At 39.5% G+C, this 17918-nt stretch overlaps 2 protein-coding genes across 2 annotated transcripts in view; one reads left to right on the top strand and one right to left on the bottom strand.

Annotated features, from left to right (window-relative positions):
• Rps8l1 (ribosomal protein S8 like 1) overlaps positions 1-17918 on the top strand; it is a 995681-nt gene that overhangs the window by 158326 nt on the left and 819437 nt on the right. The window lies entirely within an intron of this gene.
• The window catches only part of Myo3a (myosin IIIA), a 216088-nt gene that overhangs the window by 162717 nt on the left and 35453 nt on the right, over positions 1-17918 (bottom strand). Inside the window, exon 5 of the mRNA NM_001419731.1 lies at positions 17147-17246. Within this exon, the coding sequence (NP_001406660.1) occupies positions 17147-17246 (100 nt within the window). The remainder of the gene's footprint in view (positions 1-17146; positions 17247-17918) is intronic.

Below are 17918 nucleotides of genomic sequence, written 5' to 3'. Positions count from 1 at the left end.
TTAGATAGTGGCTTAGTCCCTGGAAGCTCTGGTTGCTTGACATTGTTGTACTTTTGGGGTCTCGAGCCCCTTCAAGCTCTTCTAGTTCTTTGATTCCTTCAACGGGGGACCTATTCTCAGTTCACTGGTTTGCTGCTGGCATTCGCTTCTGTATTTGCTGTATTCTGGCTGTGTCTCTCAGGAGCGATCTACATCCGGCTCCTGTCGGTCTGCACTTCTTTGCTTCATCCATCTTGTCTAATTGGGTGGCTGTATATGTATGGGCCACATGTGGGGCAGGCTCTGAATGGGTGTTCCTTCAGTCTCTGTTTTAATCTTTGCCTCTCTCTTCTCTGCCAAGGGTATTCTTTTTCCTCATTTAAAGAAGGAGTGAAGCATTCACATTTTGATCATCCATCTTGAGTTTCGTTTGTTCTAGGGATCTAGGGTAATTCAAGCATTTGGGCTAATAGCCACTTATCAATGAGTGCATACCATGTATGTCTTTCTGTGAATGGGTTAGCTCACTCAGGATGATATTTTCCAGTTCCAACCATTTGCCTACGAATTTCATAAACTCGTTGTTTTTGATAGCTGAGTAATATTCCATTGTGTAGATGTACCACATTTTCTGTATCCATTCCTCTGTTGAAGGGCATCTGGGTTCTTTCCAGTTTCTGGCTATTATAAGTAAGGCTGCGATGAACATAGTGGAGCACGTGTCTCTTTTGTATGTTGAGGAATCTTTTGGGTATATGCCCAAGAGAGGTATAGCTGGATCCTCAGGCAGTTCAATGTCCAATTTTCTGAGGAACCTCCAGACTGATTTCCAGAATGGTTTTACCAGTCTGCAATCCCACCAACAATGGAGGAGTGTTCCTCTTTCTCCACATCCTCGCCAGCATCTGCTGTCACCTGAGTTTTTGATCTTAGCCATTCTCACTGGTGTGAGGTGAAATCTCAGGGTTGTTTTGATTTGCATTTCCCTTATGACTAAAGATGTTGAACATTTCTTTAGGTGTTTCTCAACCATTCGGCATTCCTCAGCTGTGAATTCTTTGTTTAGCTCTGAACCCCATTTTTAATAGGGTTATTTGTCTCCCTGCAGTCTAACTTCTTGAGTTCTTTGTACATTTTGGATATAAGGCCTCTATCTGTTGTAGGATTGGTAAAGATCTTTTCCCAATCTGTTGGTTGCCGTTTTGTCCTAACCACAGTGTCCTTTGCCTTACAGAAGCTTTGCAGTTTTATGAGATCCCATTTGTCGATTCTTGATCTTAGAGCATAAGCCATTGGTGTTTTGTTCAGGAAATTTTTTCCAGTGCCCATGTGTTCCAGATGCTTCCCTAGTTTTTCTTCTATTAGTTTGAGTGTGTCTGGTTTGATGTGGAGGTCCTTGATCCACTTGGACTTAAGCTTTGTACAGGGTGATAAGATTGGATCGATCTGCATTCTTCTACATGTTGCCCTCCAGTTGAACCAGCACCATTTGCTGAAAATGCTATCTTTTTTCCATTGGATGGTTTTGGCTCCTTTGTCAAAAATCAAGTGACCATAGGTGTGTGGGTTCATTTCTGGGTCTTCAATTCTATTCCATTGGTCTATCTGTCTGTCTCTGTACTAATACCATGCAGTTTTTATCACTATTGCTCTGTAATACTGCTTGAGTTCAGGGATAGTGATTCCCCCTGAAGTCCTTTTATTGTTGAGGATAGCTTTAGCTATCCTGGGTTTTTTGTTATTCCAGATGAATTTGCAAATTGTTCTGTCTAACTCTTTGAAGAATTGGATTGGTATTTTGATGGGGATTGCATTGAATCTGTAGATTGCTTTTGGTAAAATGGCCATTTTTACTATATTAATCCTGCCAATCCATGAGCATGGGAGATCTTTCCATCTTCTGAGGTCTTCTTCAATTTCTTTCCTCAGTGTCTTGAAGTTCTTATTGTCCAGATCTTTTACTTGCTTGGTTAAAGTCACACCGAGGTACTTTATATTATTTGGGTCTATTATGAAGGGTGTCGTTTCCCTAATTTCTTTCTCGGCTTGTTTCTCTTTTGTATAGAGGAAGGCAACTGATTTATTTGAGTTAATTTTATACCCAGCCACTTTGCTGAAGTTGTTTATCAGCTTTAGTAGTTCTCTGGTGGAACTTTTGGGATCACTTAAATATACTATCATGTCATCTGCAAATAGTGATATTTTGACCTCTTCTTTTCCGATCTGTATCCCCTTGATCTCCTTTTGTTGTCTGATTGCTCTGGCTAGAACTTCAAGAACTATATTGAATAAGTAGGGAGAGAGTGGGCAGCCTTGTCTAGTCCCTGATTTTAGTGGGATTGCTTCAAGTTTCTCTCCACTTAGTTTAATGTTAGCAACTGGTTTGCTGTATAGGGCTTTTACTATGTTTAGGTATGGGCCTTGAATTCCTATTCTTTCCAGGACTTTTATCATGAAGGGGTGTTGAATTTTGTCAAATGCTTTCTCAGCATCTAATGAAATGATCATGTGGTTCTGTTCTTTCAGTTTGTTTATATAATGGATCACGTTGATGGTTTTCAGTATATTAAACCATCCCTGCATGCCTGGGATGAAGCCTACTTGATCATGGTGGATGATTGTTTTGATGTGCTCTTGAATTCGGATTGCCAGAATTTTTTTTTTATTTTTTTTTTATTTTTTATTTTTTTATTAACTTGAGTATTTCTTATATACATTTCAAGTGTTATTCCCTTTCCCGGTTTCCGGGCAAAATCCCCCTCCCCCCTCCCCTTCCTTATGGGTGTTCCCCTCCCAACCCTCCCCCCATTGCCGCCCTCCCCCCATAGTCTAGTTCACTGGGGGTTCAGTCTTAGCAGGACCCAGGGCTTCCCCTTCCACTGGTGCTCTTACTAGGATATTCATTGCTACCTATGGGGTCAGAGTCCAGGGTCAGTCCATATATAGTCTTTAGGTAGTGGCTTAGTCCCTGGAAGCTCTGGTTGCTTGACATTGTTGTACTTTTGGGGTTTCAAGCCCCTTCAAGCTCTTCCAGTTCTTTCTCTGATTCCTTCAACGGGGGACCTATTCTCAGCTCAGTGGTTTGCTGCTGGCATTCGCCTCTGTATTTGCTGTATTCTGGCTGTGTCTCTCAGGAGCGATGTACATCCGGCTCCTGTCGGTCTGCACTTCTTTGCTTCATCCATCTTGTCCAATTGGGTGGCTGTATATGTATGGGCCACCTGTGGGGATTGCCAGAATTTTATTGAGTATTTTTGCGTCGATATTCATAAGGGAAATTGGTCTGAAGTTCTCTTTCTTTGTTGTGTCTTTGTGTGGTTTAGGTATAAGAGTAATTGTGGCTTCGTAGAAGGAATTCGGTAGTGCTCCATCTGTTTCAATTTTGTGGAATAGTTTGGATAATATTGGTATGAGGTCTTCTATGAAGGTTTGATAGAATTCTGCACTAAATCCATCTGGATCTGGGCTCTTTTTGGTTGGGAGAACTTTAATGACTGCTTCTATTTCCTTAGGAGTTATGGGGTTGTTTAATTGGTTTATCTATTCCTGATTTAACTTCGATACCTGGTATCTGTCTAGGAAATTGTCCATTTCCTGAAGATTTTCAAGTTTTGTTGAATATAGGTTTTTATAGTAAGATCTGATGATTTTTTGAATTTCCTCTGAATCTGTAGTTATGTCTCCCTTTTCGTTTCTGATTTTGTTAATTTGGACGCACTCTCTGTGTCCTCTCGTTAGTCTGGCTAAGGGTTTATCTATCTTGTTGATTTTCTCAAAGAACCAACTTTTGGTTCTGTTGATTCTTTCTATGGTCCTTTTTGTTTCTACTTGGTTGATTTCAGCTCTGAGTTTGATTATTTCCTGCCTTCTACTCCTCCTGGGTGTATTTGCTTCTTTTTGTTCTAGAGCTTTTAGGTGTGCTGTCAAGCTGCTGACATATGCTCTTTCCTGTTTCTTTCTTCAGGCACTCAGCGCTATGAGTTTTCCTCTTAGCACAGCTTTCATTGTGTCCCATAAGTTTGGGTATGTTTTATCTTCATTTTCATAAAATTCTAAAAAGTTTTTAATTTCTTTCTTTATTTCTTCCTTGACCAGGTTATCATTGAGTAGAGCATTGTTCAATTTCCACGTATATGTGGGCATTCTTCCCTTATTGTTATTGAAGACCAGTTTTAGGCCGTGGTGGTCCGATAGCACGCATGGGATTATTTCTATCTTTCTGTACCTGTTGAGGCCCGTTTTTTGACCAATTATATGGTCAATTTTGGAGAAAGTACCATGAGGAGCTGAGAAGAAGTTATATCCTTTTGCTTTAGGATAGAATGTTCTATAAATATCCGTTAAGTCCATTTGGCTCATGACTTCTCTTAGTCTCTCGACATCACTGTTTAATTTCTGTTTCCATGATCTGTCCATTGATGAGAGTGGGGTGTTGAAATCTCCCACTATTATTGTGTGAGGTGCAATGTGTGTTTTGAGCTTTAGTAAGGTTTCTTTTATGTATGTAGGTGCCCTTGTATTTGGGGCATAGATATTTAGGATTGAGAGTTCATCTTGGTGGATTTTTCCTTTGATGAATATGAAGTGTCCTCCCTTATCTTTTTTGATGACTTTTAGTTGGAAATTGATTTTATTTGATATTAGAATGGCTACTCCAGCTTGCTTCTTCTGACCATTTGCTTGGAAAGTTGTTTTCCAGCCTTTCACTCTGAGGTAGTGTCTGTCTTTGTCTCTGAGGTGTGTTTCCTGTAGGCAGCAGAATGCAGGGTCCTCGTTGCGTATCCAGTTTGTTAATCTATGTCTTTTTATTGGTGAGTTGAGGCCATTGATATTGAGAGATATTAAGGAATAGTGATTATTGCTTCCCGTTATATTCATATTTGGATGTGAGGTTATGTTTGTGTGCTTTCCTTCTCTTTGTTTTGTTGCCAAGACGATTAGTTTCTTGCTTCTTCTAGGGTATAGCTTGCCTCCTTATGTTGGGCTTTACCATTTATTATCCTTTGTAGTGCTGGATTTGTAGAAAGATATTGTGTAAATTTGGGTTTGTCATGGAATATCTTGGTTTCTCCATCAATGTTAATTCAGAGTTTTGCTGGATACAGTAACCTGGGCTGGCAGTTGTGTTCTCTTAGGATCTGTATGACATCAGTCCAGGATCTTCTGGCCTTCATAGTTTCTGGCGAGAAGTCTGGTGTGATTCTGATAGGTCTCCCTTTATATGTTACTTGACCTTTTTCCCTTACTGCTTTTAATATTCTTTCTTTATTTTGTGCGTTTGGTGTTTTGACAATTATGTGACGGGAGGTGTTTCTTTTCTGGTCCAATCTATTTGGAGTTCTGTAGGCTTCTTGTATGTCTATGGGTATCTCTTTTTTTAGGTTAGGGAAGTTTTCTTCTATGATTTTGTTGACGATATTTACTGGTCCTTTGAGCTGGGAGTCTTCACTCTCTTCTATACCTATTATCCTTAGGTTTGATCTTCTCATTGAGTCCTGGATTTCCTGTATGTTTTGGACCAGTAGCTTTTTCTGCTTTACATTATCTTTGACAGTTGAGTCAATGATTTCTATGGAATCTTCTGCTCCTGAGATTCTCTCTTCCATCTCTTGTATTCTGTTGGTGAAGCTTGTATCTACAGCTCCTTGTCTCTTCTTTTGGTTTTCTATATCCAGGGTTGTTTCCATGTGTTCTTTGATTGCTTCTATTTCCATTTTTAATTCCTTCAACTGTTTGATTGTGTTTTCCTGGAATTCTTTCAGGGATTTTTGTGTCTCCTCTCTATGGGCTTCTACTTGTTTATTTATGTTTTCCTGGAATTCTTTCAGGCATTTTTACGATTCCTCTCTGTAGGCTTCTACTTGTTCTCTAAGGGAGTTCTGCACGTCTTTCTTGAAGTCCTCCAGCATCATGATCAAAAATGATTTTGAAATTAGATCTTGCTTTTCTGGTGTGTTTGGATATTCCATGTTTGTTTTGATGGGAGAATTGGGCTCCGATGGTGCCATGTAGTCTTGGTTTCTGTTGCTTGGGTTCCTGCGCTTGCCTCTTGCCATCAGATTATCTCTAGTGTTACTTTGTTCTGCTATTTCTGACAGTGGCTAGACTGTCCTATAAGCCTGCGTGTCAGGAGTGCTGTAGACCTGTTTTCCTCTCTTTCAGTCAGTTATGGGGACAGAGTGTTCTGCTTTCGGGCGTGTAGTTTTTCCTCTCTACAGGTCTTCAGCTGTTCCTGTGGGCCTGTGTCTTGAGTTCACCAGGCAGCTTTCTTGCAGCAGAAAATTTGGTCTTACCTGTGGTCCGGAGGCTCAAGTTCGCTTGTGGGGTGCTGCCCACGGGCTCTCTGCAGTGGCAGCAACCAGGAAGACCTGTGCCGCCCCTTCCGGGAGCTTCAGTGCACCAGGGTTCCAGATGGTCTTTGGCTTTTTCCTCTGGTGTCCGAGATGTGTGTGCAGAGAGCAGTCTCTTCTGGTTTCCCAGGCTTGTCTGCCTCTCTGAAGGTTTAGCTCTCCCTCCCACGGTATTTGGGTGCAGAGAACTGTTTATCTGGTCTGTTTCCTTCAGGTTCTGGCCGTGTCTCAGGCAGGGGTCCTGCCGCTCCTGGGCCCTCCCCCACGGGAGCCCAGAGGCCTTATACAGTTTCCTCTTGGGCTAGGGATGTGGGCAGGGGTGAGCAGTGTTGGTGGTCTCTTCTGCTCTGTAGCCTCAGGAGTGCCCACCTGACCAGGCGGTTGGGTCTCTCTCTCACGGGGTCTGGGAGCAGAGAGCTGCTCCGGGCCGGGATCTGCGGGTCACTGTTTTTCTTTAAAAAGAAAAATGGGAGTCTTGAATGGAGACACCCAAAGGGACCAAGTATCAGAGCTCAGCCAAGCAGCAAGGCCTTATGGTTCCATCTAGTACTCTTCCTCCCGAGGTCCAGGGTGGCCATAGCTGTCCTTTGGAGAGCACGCACCCTGCTTCTCTCTCAGTTCTGAGAGTAGCCAGTGCTGTTTGCAGCAACTGGATTTAACATTGGTCAGAGTTAGTTTATAATGCTTAGAACAAAGGAACCAAAAATACAAAGTCTCAGTAAGTTTAGACCTTAAATACCAAATTCAAAAGGACAATAGGCAATCTTGAGTTTTACGTCTGAAGAGGCTTTAGATTTATAGGAAATCATATTACATTTCTAGTTTGCAATTGTTTGGCATTAAGAATTTTCTGAGACAAACACTTGGCCTCTAAGAGTTTTGATCAAACAGCTCGAATGTGAAGAAATTCTAAGGAAGTCCACTGCGTATAGAAACAAAGGCAGTTCTCCATACATTTACTAAGAGGGTAAATATATATTAAGAATCACATTGACAGTCATTTTAAGGGATGGCATTATAATAATAACGTGACAGAGGTATAACTATTCCTGAATGCTAACAATAGTGTGCACGCACACGCGCGCACACAAACACACACACACACACACACACACACACACACACACTGGTGCTGATATCCCCTCTGAAGGCCACTGGCAGGGCTCATGTAACAAACTACAATAGAGTCTCATGCATCATTTGGTGTGTGCTGAGATCTTTAGGAAAAAAAGATGCGTATTACTCCCCCAGAGCAAACTGTAGTAAACTAGGAAAACACAAAGACACAAATGAAGTGAAAAAAAATCCAACCATGTAGAGAAAGGGGTTCCTGAGAATATTAAGTGATTATAACATTTAAAACAGGCACACATTCGATTCTGAGACAGCAAAACCCAGCACTGGCTAAACTCTACATTCAATATGCTTCTGCAGTGTCCATTAAGCCTCAAGATCATTTTACCCACAAAGATCTGAATCCATAGAGAGCATGTCTAACTTTCATGGGGTGAAATAATGCTGAGAGGAACTTATCTTCTGAGGATTAACTGCATTTCTACTTTCCATAAATTCCCATCAGGAAAACAGCTAAGGAGATTAAAAAAAAACATGAAATCATGGAAAATTGGCATAAATTACTTTAAAGGGCTACAAGGATCCAAAGCACAAGTTCAGTAGCCCGGGGAAGTAAAAAGATTAGGAAAGGCATTTTGTCTAGAGAGTAACGAAAAGGATAAGTCACCAAAGTGGATAGTTATATAACTGCCTCCAAAGGGAGGATGCTGAAGGCTGGAAAATTCCAGGCAGAAAAGTTAAGATGGTGAGGTACTGTGGAAAGGAGCAGGATGCCAAAGAGAGATCAGGGCTGAAGAGTCAGGGCAATACTCCACTGGAGTCACAGCCACAGGGACACGACAGACACAGGTTTGTGCTAATGATCTTCAGCTTTTTGCTTTGTTGGGGGAATTTGCAGGCTACTCCAGGCCCAGTCAAGAAGTCTTGCTGGCTGTTCCTATTGTACAAGTCTCAAGTCCGGAAAGAGAGATGTACAGGCTTGGTGCTCCAGAGTCTCTTTGGTGTTTTTGAGAGATGGTAGAGATATCTAACATGTTATATGTTTAATATGTAATCTAATATGTACCAGACATGGTTTACTATAGCCCATACAACAAAATTCTAAAAGTAATGAGCAACAGTGACAAAACACATGAATGAGAGTCAAATTAAAAATGCATTACAGGGGTTGGGGATTTAGCTCAGTGGTAGAGCACTTGCCTAGCAAGCGCAAGGCCCTGGGTTCAGTCCCCAGCTCTGAAAAAAAGAAAAAAAAATGCATATACAGAACTTTTCATGGTAAAAGGCCACAGAACACATCATCTAACAGTATCAGTATTCTGCATTCAGACAGTGTGACCCGTAATGCCATGTGTCTAATTGATGTGGTTATAATGCACAGATACTTGCTCAAACATTATTGTGGATATTTCTGTGAAGGTGCTTTTTGGATAAATCAGTATTTAACCTTATGAATTATAAGCAGATAATACCCCTGCAATGTGGGTGAGTCTGAATCAATCAGCCAAAGGCCTTACTAGAATAAAGGTTGTGCTTCCAAGCAAAAACAGGACATTGCTTGCAGTCACCCTTTGGACTTTGACTATAAGGCATTCCCCATAGCTTACACTGCAAACTGGGGACTGGCCAAGAGTCCCCAGCTAATTCTATGAAATTGATTTTGTTAGGTTACAGGCATTCTAGCTTCTGCTTTGAGAGAATCAGATGTGATGTCTTTGGGGAAATCAGACCACATCCCCTACATCTCTCTCTCTTGGTGGTTTAGAAAGAAGCTCTGCCATGGCTTTGGAATTCTCCCATACCCTCCGTACCGGTAAGGTTGGCTCCACTTGTGTCCCTCTTGAAGTCTTCCTTTTCTTAAAAGACAGGAAATTAAAGTCTAGAACATTCAGAAGCAACTCCCCCAATACCCACCCCCCAATGGGGATACAGCTCAAAGGTAAAGTGCTTATCTGTTATGCATAAGGCCTGAGATCTGATCCTTAGCCTGAAAAAGAAAATGTAAAATTAAGCTTTGTCTCAGGCAGGGACTTAGATGAGAAAATAGATGCCAGGCTTTAGAAGAGCCTAAGGAGATTCTAGGTTTGTATTTTAGGGTGACCCTTGGCAGAGAGAAAGCAAGCAAAGCACATACTCATATCCACAAAGTCTGGAAAGGCAGGAGAATCGGCTTTTCAGAGTTGCTACATCGTCAGACTGAAAGATCTAGTTTTAGTAGCAAAAACAAACACAAAGGCAAACAAAAGACATGGAGAATAATGGCAAAGAAAAAAGAATAAACCCATAAAAAGCAGGCCTGAGAAAGAACTATTCAGACATGCTCAGAGAACTAAACCAAGACACAGAAATACTTGAGTCTAAATGAAATTGTAGAACAATAAAAAAAAACCCTAAGAAGAAGTTCTTTGTGGTAGCTAATTTAGACTGTCAAATTTATTGAATGGAGAATGACTAGAGTAGCAGTTCTTAACCTGTGGGTTGCGGCCCCTTTGGGAGTTGAATGACTCTTTCATATGGGTTGACCAAGACCATTGGAAAACACAAATATTTACATTGAGATTCACAACAGTAGTCATATTATAATTATGAAGTAGCAACTTAATAATTTTATCGTGGGGGGGTCACCATGACGTGAGGGACCAAATTAAAGGGTTGCATGGGAAGTTTGAGAACCACTGACCCACGGTTAATGAGATCTACCCTTGGGCTGTCTGTACAAGGTTTCTAGAGAGGTTTAAATGGAGAGGAAAGTCTTAACTTAAATGTAGGTGGTGATGGATCATGGACTGTAGTCCCAACCTGAATATAAAGGTAAAAAGGGACAGCAAGCTGAGTGCAAATTCTATTGCTCTCTGCTTCTTGGTCTATGTAGGATGAGGATTCCTACCCCTTTATCCTTGCCACCATTTCCTCTTCTATGCTCTTACCTCCACAGCTGTACTCTGTTAAACTGTGAGCCTGTTTCTGATACTTCATCACAGCCATGAAAGCAAAGTAATGAAACATATTCTTATGGGAAAAGTACAAGTGGACAGATTTAAAGGTCTGAGCAAAGCCATCAGTGAGTTTGAAGGAAAACAGGTGACATTTCAATCATGCAAACACAATTAAAGATTGAGGTGAACAGAGCCCAAGAATTTATGACACACTATTGAGAGACACATAGAGGCATGGTAGGAATCCAAGGAGAAAAGAGAGAAAGAGGAAAGACTATTCAAAACACAACAGCCAATTTCTGAATTCTACGGAAGGTACGCATGAGCACATATGTAGGTTAATAAAGTGTAAGCAAGGTGAGATCAAGGACCCTGCTTTACATCTGAACCTTCACCAAGACAGTTTGAGGCAGGGTCTTGGAAAGGAATAAGACAAGTGACTTCAGATACAGGGACACACAGAAAGAGTAGAATCCATCTTTCAGGAAGAACTTTGAAGCCAAAGATAATGACTGTAATTTTGAGAAATGTCTATTACTATTCAAGAATTCTATATCTGTTAAATTATCTTCCCCAAATAAGGGAGAGATTCAGACATTCCCAGGTCAACAAGAGCTGGAAGAGCTTGATACACTACAGTTTTCCTGGTAGGAAGCTGAAGGAGTTCTGCTTATATTAAAGACCCTGGAGGATGACTGGAACTAGCATGGTGAAATAGATTTCTGCGATCACACAGACTGAAAAGAGGGTACTTTCAATCTGTTCTTGTAGTTGCTGTTGTTGTTATTTTATTTTTAGAGACAAAGTCTCACTCCCAAGCCTTGGTTAGCCTGGAACTGGCACACACACATTTCATTTTGTTTTTCAATGTCTGTTTCATTTGGTAGTAAATGGCCCAAAACAATGCTATTTTCATCCCTAAACATTTTATAATTAACTACAAACAAGGATACTCTTACTTTATAGTCATCAAATTTTTGATTCATATATTTCTGTCATGAAATCTACAAACCTCAAGTTTCAACAATAGTATCAAAATTGTCCATTATAACAAAACCAAAATGCAACCAAGATCATGCTCTCTTTTTGCCTTGTCCTGTCTCTATGATCTGCAGCCTGACCAAGAACTCCTCTATCATTCCTTGAGTCTCAAAACCTAGTGACTTTTCAGATTTTAGGCCTGTTAGTTCATAGACTACTCCTTAGTTTGACCTGATACACGTCACCTCATTATCTGAGCTTTGGTGGGAATACAACAGGCTGATCCTGTCAGGTCAACTGATCTTCATTCTTCTTCTGACCAGTCATGTTCACTAGGGTCACTTGATTGACACTTGAGAGTAGATTTCTCCTTCATGAAGTTTCTCTTTTTCCTTTGTGCCTAGCAGACAGGTATTTCAAGTCTCTGAGACAGCCCTGTTTCTATTAAACATCTGACCCACTAGCATAGGGCATCTATTGGATAAGTTAATTATCAAACAAATGATGATTTGAAATCCCATATTCCTTCTATCTTTATGTGAGATAAAAGACATTCTCTTTCCCCATCTATTCATGTGCATGTATATGCCAGTGTGGTTTAATGGACTTCTGTTTTGTTCAGTGAATTTCCATGAGCTCACCATTATTATCGTCTTAAAGCTCACATGCTCCCAGGTATGGTGAGTGGGCCTTTCTCTAGTTGGTGTGTATGTTCCTTTGACATGTGTCTTCATTCACTAAGAAGTTTTTTAATGTTTTGGACAAAGTAGGTTCCAGGTGACTTTATTCAGCCCTAAAATCATTCTTTCTCTAAAAGCCCTAATTTCCACCTAGTTGGGAACTGTTATTTTAAAATCAAGACCTACAGGAGTGTTGTGCTCTGCATTAGTGGAGATGGTGAGGGGATATATAACATACACACATTTCATATCACATACGCTATATTTTAAAACTCTGTTTTTATTTATTCTTTGAAATTTTCATACAACATATTTTGATCAAATTCATACCCTTCCCCCAACTCCTTTCAGAACCTCCCACTTACCTAAGCACTCGATTTTACATTCTCTCTCTTAAAAGTAAAAACGGGAAGTCTACCTAGTTTGTGTTGACTGATTTCTCCTGAGAATGGAGCTTATATTGTTATACTCATTTTGATACCTACACACACATTTATCCCTCTTCATATTTGTAATCCTTTTATCTATCAGGCAAAAGCTCGGCTCTTATTGTCCTGGCTGCAGTGTCTAGTCTTCACCCTCACCTCGTGCAGACGCTGACTCCACCTTACTTAGAACTGAAAACTCACTTGACATCACCACTACTACCCCTCATACCTTCCCTTCTTGTTCCACTTGGGGAACCAATACCCCATCCCGTGCTACCATGATCAACACCCTACCAGTGTGAACACTTTCCTTACCTCTATGAAGGTTTAAGTTGTGTGGAACTGCATTCCATTTTCATTTCTTGCCTGTCCCACCTTCTAATGGCTCTTGTTTTGAATTCTTAGGGAGAAAGAAAGGGTACTTCTAGTTCTAAAGTTTAAGTTAACCTTCCTCATTTGACCCTAATAAGTGGCTTATTAATGAATAAGTCACAACTTCTCTTTGACCTACATTACACATTAGGGATTAGTATAAAATGGGGCATGTAGATAATGAGAGATTTAAGGCCATAAACTATTCTGTCATAAGAACAATGTCTAAATAAATCACTAGATATGTATCTCATACACCTGCTCTGAAATGCTAAGTGCCCTATTAGAAATGAAGCTCCCCAGGGAAAAACCCACAGAGAGGAAAGCTGGGGCCTGGTTTTAAACTGAGCCTCTTTTTAATTTTCTATTCAAGATACAAATTGCTTTTTTTCAGCATTAGTTGACCTGCCTAAAGAAGCTGATCTCCTGAGAGCTCATTTTATTTATTGACTGACCACGTACCCGTGACTGCTTATGCAGCTCATTAAAGATGTTTACCACCTCACTAGTCTCTTAGCTCTCTAAGCGGTCTGGTGGTTTTCTGCAATAGTGCGTCTCACTTAAGAACAAAAACTGCTCTCAGACAGACTATGCTTATTGTTAGTAGTATTATCAAGCTAAGTCTTACTTTTTGTGTAATTAGATTTCTTAATATTTAAAATAGTACTGGCTTTGTTGTAATAAAGGGCTATTTATTAGAAGCATAAGGACACACTGGGAATACTGATTTCATAATTTAACAATCGTGCATTAGGTATTTACTAAGCTTAAAGCACTTAATAGAGATGAAAGGCAAATATTCTGAGTTTTAAATTTTTGAGTCTTACATTTCTGAGTCTTACATTTTTGTGAGATTCATGCATGCACACTGCATCACTCCTGTTCCTCCCTCTACTAGCTCTGACTCCATTCTCCCTTCCATTCATGATTTCCTTGATTACTGTTGCTCAATGCATATGTACATAAATGTATGTATACATATGGATACACACATAAACACACACACATGCACACACGCACACAGACACACACACTTACTAGTCTATTTAGCTTTGCCATTTGTAAAAGAATGAAAATAGACCATATCTATCACATGTCACAGAAAACTCAACTCCAGATCAATCAAACTCTTCAATGTGAAACATGCATGACATGCTAAAATTGTTGGAAGAAAATATAAGAAGAGCCCTCTAAGATTCAGGTTTAGGAGAGGACTTTCTGAATTAGGATTCCATCTGCCTGGGAACCAAGACCAACGATTGACAAGTGGTACTTATAAAACTCAAAAACTCCTATATGGCTAAGGGAACAGTCAACCAATTGAAAAGGAAGCCTACAGAGCAGGATAAATCTTTACCAGTTACATATCAGTCAGAGGATTAAAATCTAGAATATATAAAAAACTCAAAAGGCAAAGAATCAGGAAACCAGATGACAAAATTAAACTAAGGTATGGAACCGAACATAAAGTTCTCCGAAAAAAGAAGTAAAAATGAAAAAAATATCTAAAATATGTTCAACATCTTTAGTAGTTAAGGAAATGCAAGCTAGAACTACTCTGAGATTTCCTCTTATTCAGAATGGCTAAGGCCAAGGAAACAACTTGACAAGTGCTGTGGGCAGAAGAGGATTCACAGCTTGTGAGGTTGCAAACTGGTATAGCCACTTTGGTCACCAGTGTAGAGAGTTCTCAAAAAGCTAAAAAAGAAAATAAACTTAGCATATGATCCAGTGATAGCACTCCTTGGCATATACCCAAAGGGTGCAGCATCCTACTCCAGGGGAAGTCACTCGGTCATGTTGATTTCTACCGTATTTACAATGACTAGGAAATGAAAGCACCTCGATGTCTTTCAATAGATAGATAATGCAAATGTGGCACATACACTCTATGGAATAATACTCACCCATAAAGAAAAATGAAATCCTGAAACATTTAGGAAAATGGATAAAAGTACAGCATATTATAGTGAGTGATATCAGCCAGAACCAGAAAGATGAGCCTTGCATGTTCTCTTTTCCTGGTGGTGCTTAGCCCTGGATACTTGGCTGTGAGCACTTGATCTAGTGTAATGGCCACCTACTATCTCACTGTACTCTAATGAGCTCAGAGCACATTTCATGATACAAGAAGGTAACGGAAAATCTTCTGTTGCAAGAAGCAGCCGTCACTGAAAATTTGATCGACACGTAAAATGAGGGTATTACTTTGGATGTTGTAATTTTTGCTTTACTATATCTTGTTCCTTCTGCTCTCAAAGAACATTGCTACATTATAGAACCCTAGAAGTTTTAATTCATAAAAACCCCTAAAGAAACAATAACAATAACAATAACAACAACAACAACAACAACAACCCACCAAACTACCGGCTATTTTAATCAATTAAATCCTGTATTTGCTTACTATGGAGAAGGAAACGTAAGCATTATGTTACATGTAAATAATATGACGTGGGTATTGGACAGCAAGAAAACATTTAATAGACAACTGGCCCTATTTTCTAATGATTGATGAAAGTCTACAAACAAAATAATCTAAGGCCCGAGCTCTCATTTTGTTTTTTTAATCCATATATAGTAAACTATAAAGATGTCACATACAAGATTACCTAGGGCTGGGAGCAAAGTTTGACACAGTGTTTGCCTGAGATGTATAAGGTTTAACACTACAAAACAAAACGAACAAAAGACAAACAACAAAGCAATCATCTTACTTATAATTTGGATATATGTTTTTAACTTGACATTGGAAAATATCTCTGAAAGTACATTTGTTAATGCCACTGGCTTGTCAGATTTTTCTTTGGTATCTGGAGATATTTTTAGAGTTGCTTTTAAACGTCTTTCAACATAAGATGGTGTATCTGAGAGCATAGGAATGGTGAGCGCTTAGGTCCAACACCAAGTTCTCCACTGGGCGTGCTTAGAATGGACACAGCATCATTTTCTAGGTAGATAACGGAACACTGTGGAGCAAGGGAGCCAAGGGTTTCATCGTTCTTGCTATATTGAATTTCAAAGGGAAGTCCTTCTCACACTTTAACCTGCCTGATCATTCAGTAATATAACTCTGAACTCAGTCAGCAACATACACAGGAAACACTCAGTTTAAGAATCTGACTTTCACTGCCAATCTCACTGCTGTTCAAAAGTTTGTGAAATTCAAGGGAAATAAACAATAGTGTGCAATGCATAGTGGGTAGGCATGGTATTCATGTGGATTTTTCTGTATCCTCTGAAAATCAAGCCTGGGCTAACTCAAAATACACAGGCATTATAGACTGATTTTATAGTAATTTCTAAAATTAATCAGTTATTTTGTGAAGCTTCAGTTCAATTGGCTGATTCAATTTATATTCTACGAACTTCTCTGCACAAAGCAGTAATTCTGAAGACTAGAATAAGACAGTCTTGATTTTGAAAGACTCTCTCCATCTCCTCATACCTTATATTTCTAAGTGTCTTAGTTTACCTATTATGCCCAAATAATTCTGTTTGATAAAATTAAAATGAAGGAAATTCATAGGATCTTGAAGCACAAGGTGGAACCTTGCCTAGCTGGAATTCTCCAAGAGGAAAGAAGAGAAGCTTAAGAACAACACTGAGATCTCTTGCAACACTGTCACAGGCTTAGATGTTCAAATGTGGCAAAGTGCAGAATCATTTTCAACATGAAAGCCATCTGACTACATAAAACACATACTGTGTGTCTTGAACTATCACACAGAAACAAAGCTGGCCTAGTAAACATGGAAATTTACTGTTATACAACCGAGAAAACAGAGGACTATGACTGATTTTTTTGGGGGGGGGCTCAATTATGTCATCTAGGACATCCACCTAGTCTTTTTTTGCTCAGCTGGGTCTTCTTTGAGAACCATTACTTTCTCGAGGTGAATGAAGATCTTTTGGGCATCATGATAAGACACACAGGATCTCAAGAACATCTTTCCCTGTTTCCTGCTTTGGGGGCATTGAGTATTCCTCAGTGATCCTTGTAGAGCTCCCCATGTCAAAATCTCAGAGTTGGACATGTGTTTCTTTATGAATATATATGTATATATGTGTATACATACATACATATATATGTGTGTGTGGTATATGTATGTATGTGTATGTGTGTGTATGTATGTATGTATGTATGTATGTATGTATGTATGTATGTATGTATGTATGTATGTTACATGGGGCTATACTGGGTGATTCAGGAGCCATGAGGATCATTTGCCAAATTATCTGAATGAGATTCTGATTGATTTTCCTACTTTCAACTTGTAAAATGTGAACCTCTTGGAAAGAGATAAAAATCACACTACTCCTTGTACACTTGCAAGAAAACTTACCAAAATCTACCAGTTTGACTCCACCTTCAGTAGTCAACAGGATGTTATTTCCTTTGACATCACGGTGGATGGTTTTGTTGCTATGCAGATGCTGAAGTCCCTGGAAGATGGAAAATGTATAACTACTCTTAAAAGTATAAAACAATCATTTTTCAGGTAGTGTATTTGTGCAGAATTAATCCAAATGTGTTAAAATCAGCATTCAAAAACCAGTGGTTTGAATTGGTTAGTGAAATTCAAATTTATCATTTCCAACTTGAACTATACAGAAAGTCACAAAACAAGAGCATATTTCTCAGCTTTTCCACAAATCTCTAAATGTTTTAATTACACTTATTTATATATAAGTGTGTGTGTATGTGCGTGTGTGTGTGCGTGTGTGTGTGTGTGTGTGTGCATGCACACGTGCTCGTGTGTATATACACATGCATGCATGTGAAGTCAGAGGATAATCCATGGGACTCAGTTCTCTTTCATTTTGCAGGTCCTGGATTGAACTTAGGCCATCATGTCTGGCAGCAAGCACCACCACCTGCTGAACCATTGGCTTGCTCTCCAAAGTCTTAGAAATGTATTGATTCCAACAAAGGATATTATTCTAGATACACTAATTTAAGATAGTGGCAAACAAAAATATAACTTTTAGAAACATTTATTTTCTATCACAAAGATATTAAACCATTAAATTTAAAAAATACTTAAGACCAGAAATAGGGTTCCGAAGACACAGACAAAGCTGGCTTCTAAAAGGAGTCCAAATATGACCCTGTAC

This window comes from Rattus norvegicus, chromosome 17, assembly GCF_036323735.1.
Source record: "Rattus norvegicus strain BN/NHsdMcwi chromosome 17, GRCr8, whole genome shotgun sequence".
Lineage (NCBI taxonomy): Eukaryota > Metazoa > Chordata > Mammalia > Rodentia > Muridae > Rattus > Rattus norvegicus.
Note: the sequence above shows the minus strand (reverse complement) of the source record. Positions and strands in the feature narration are given on the sequence as shown.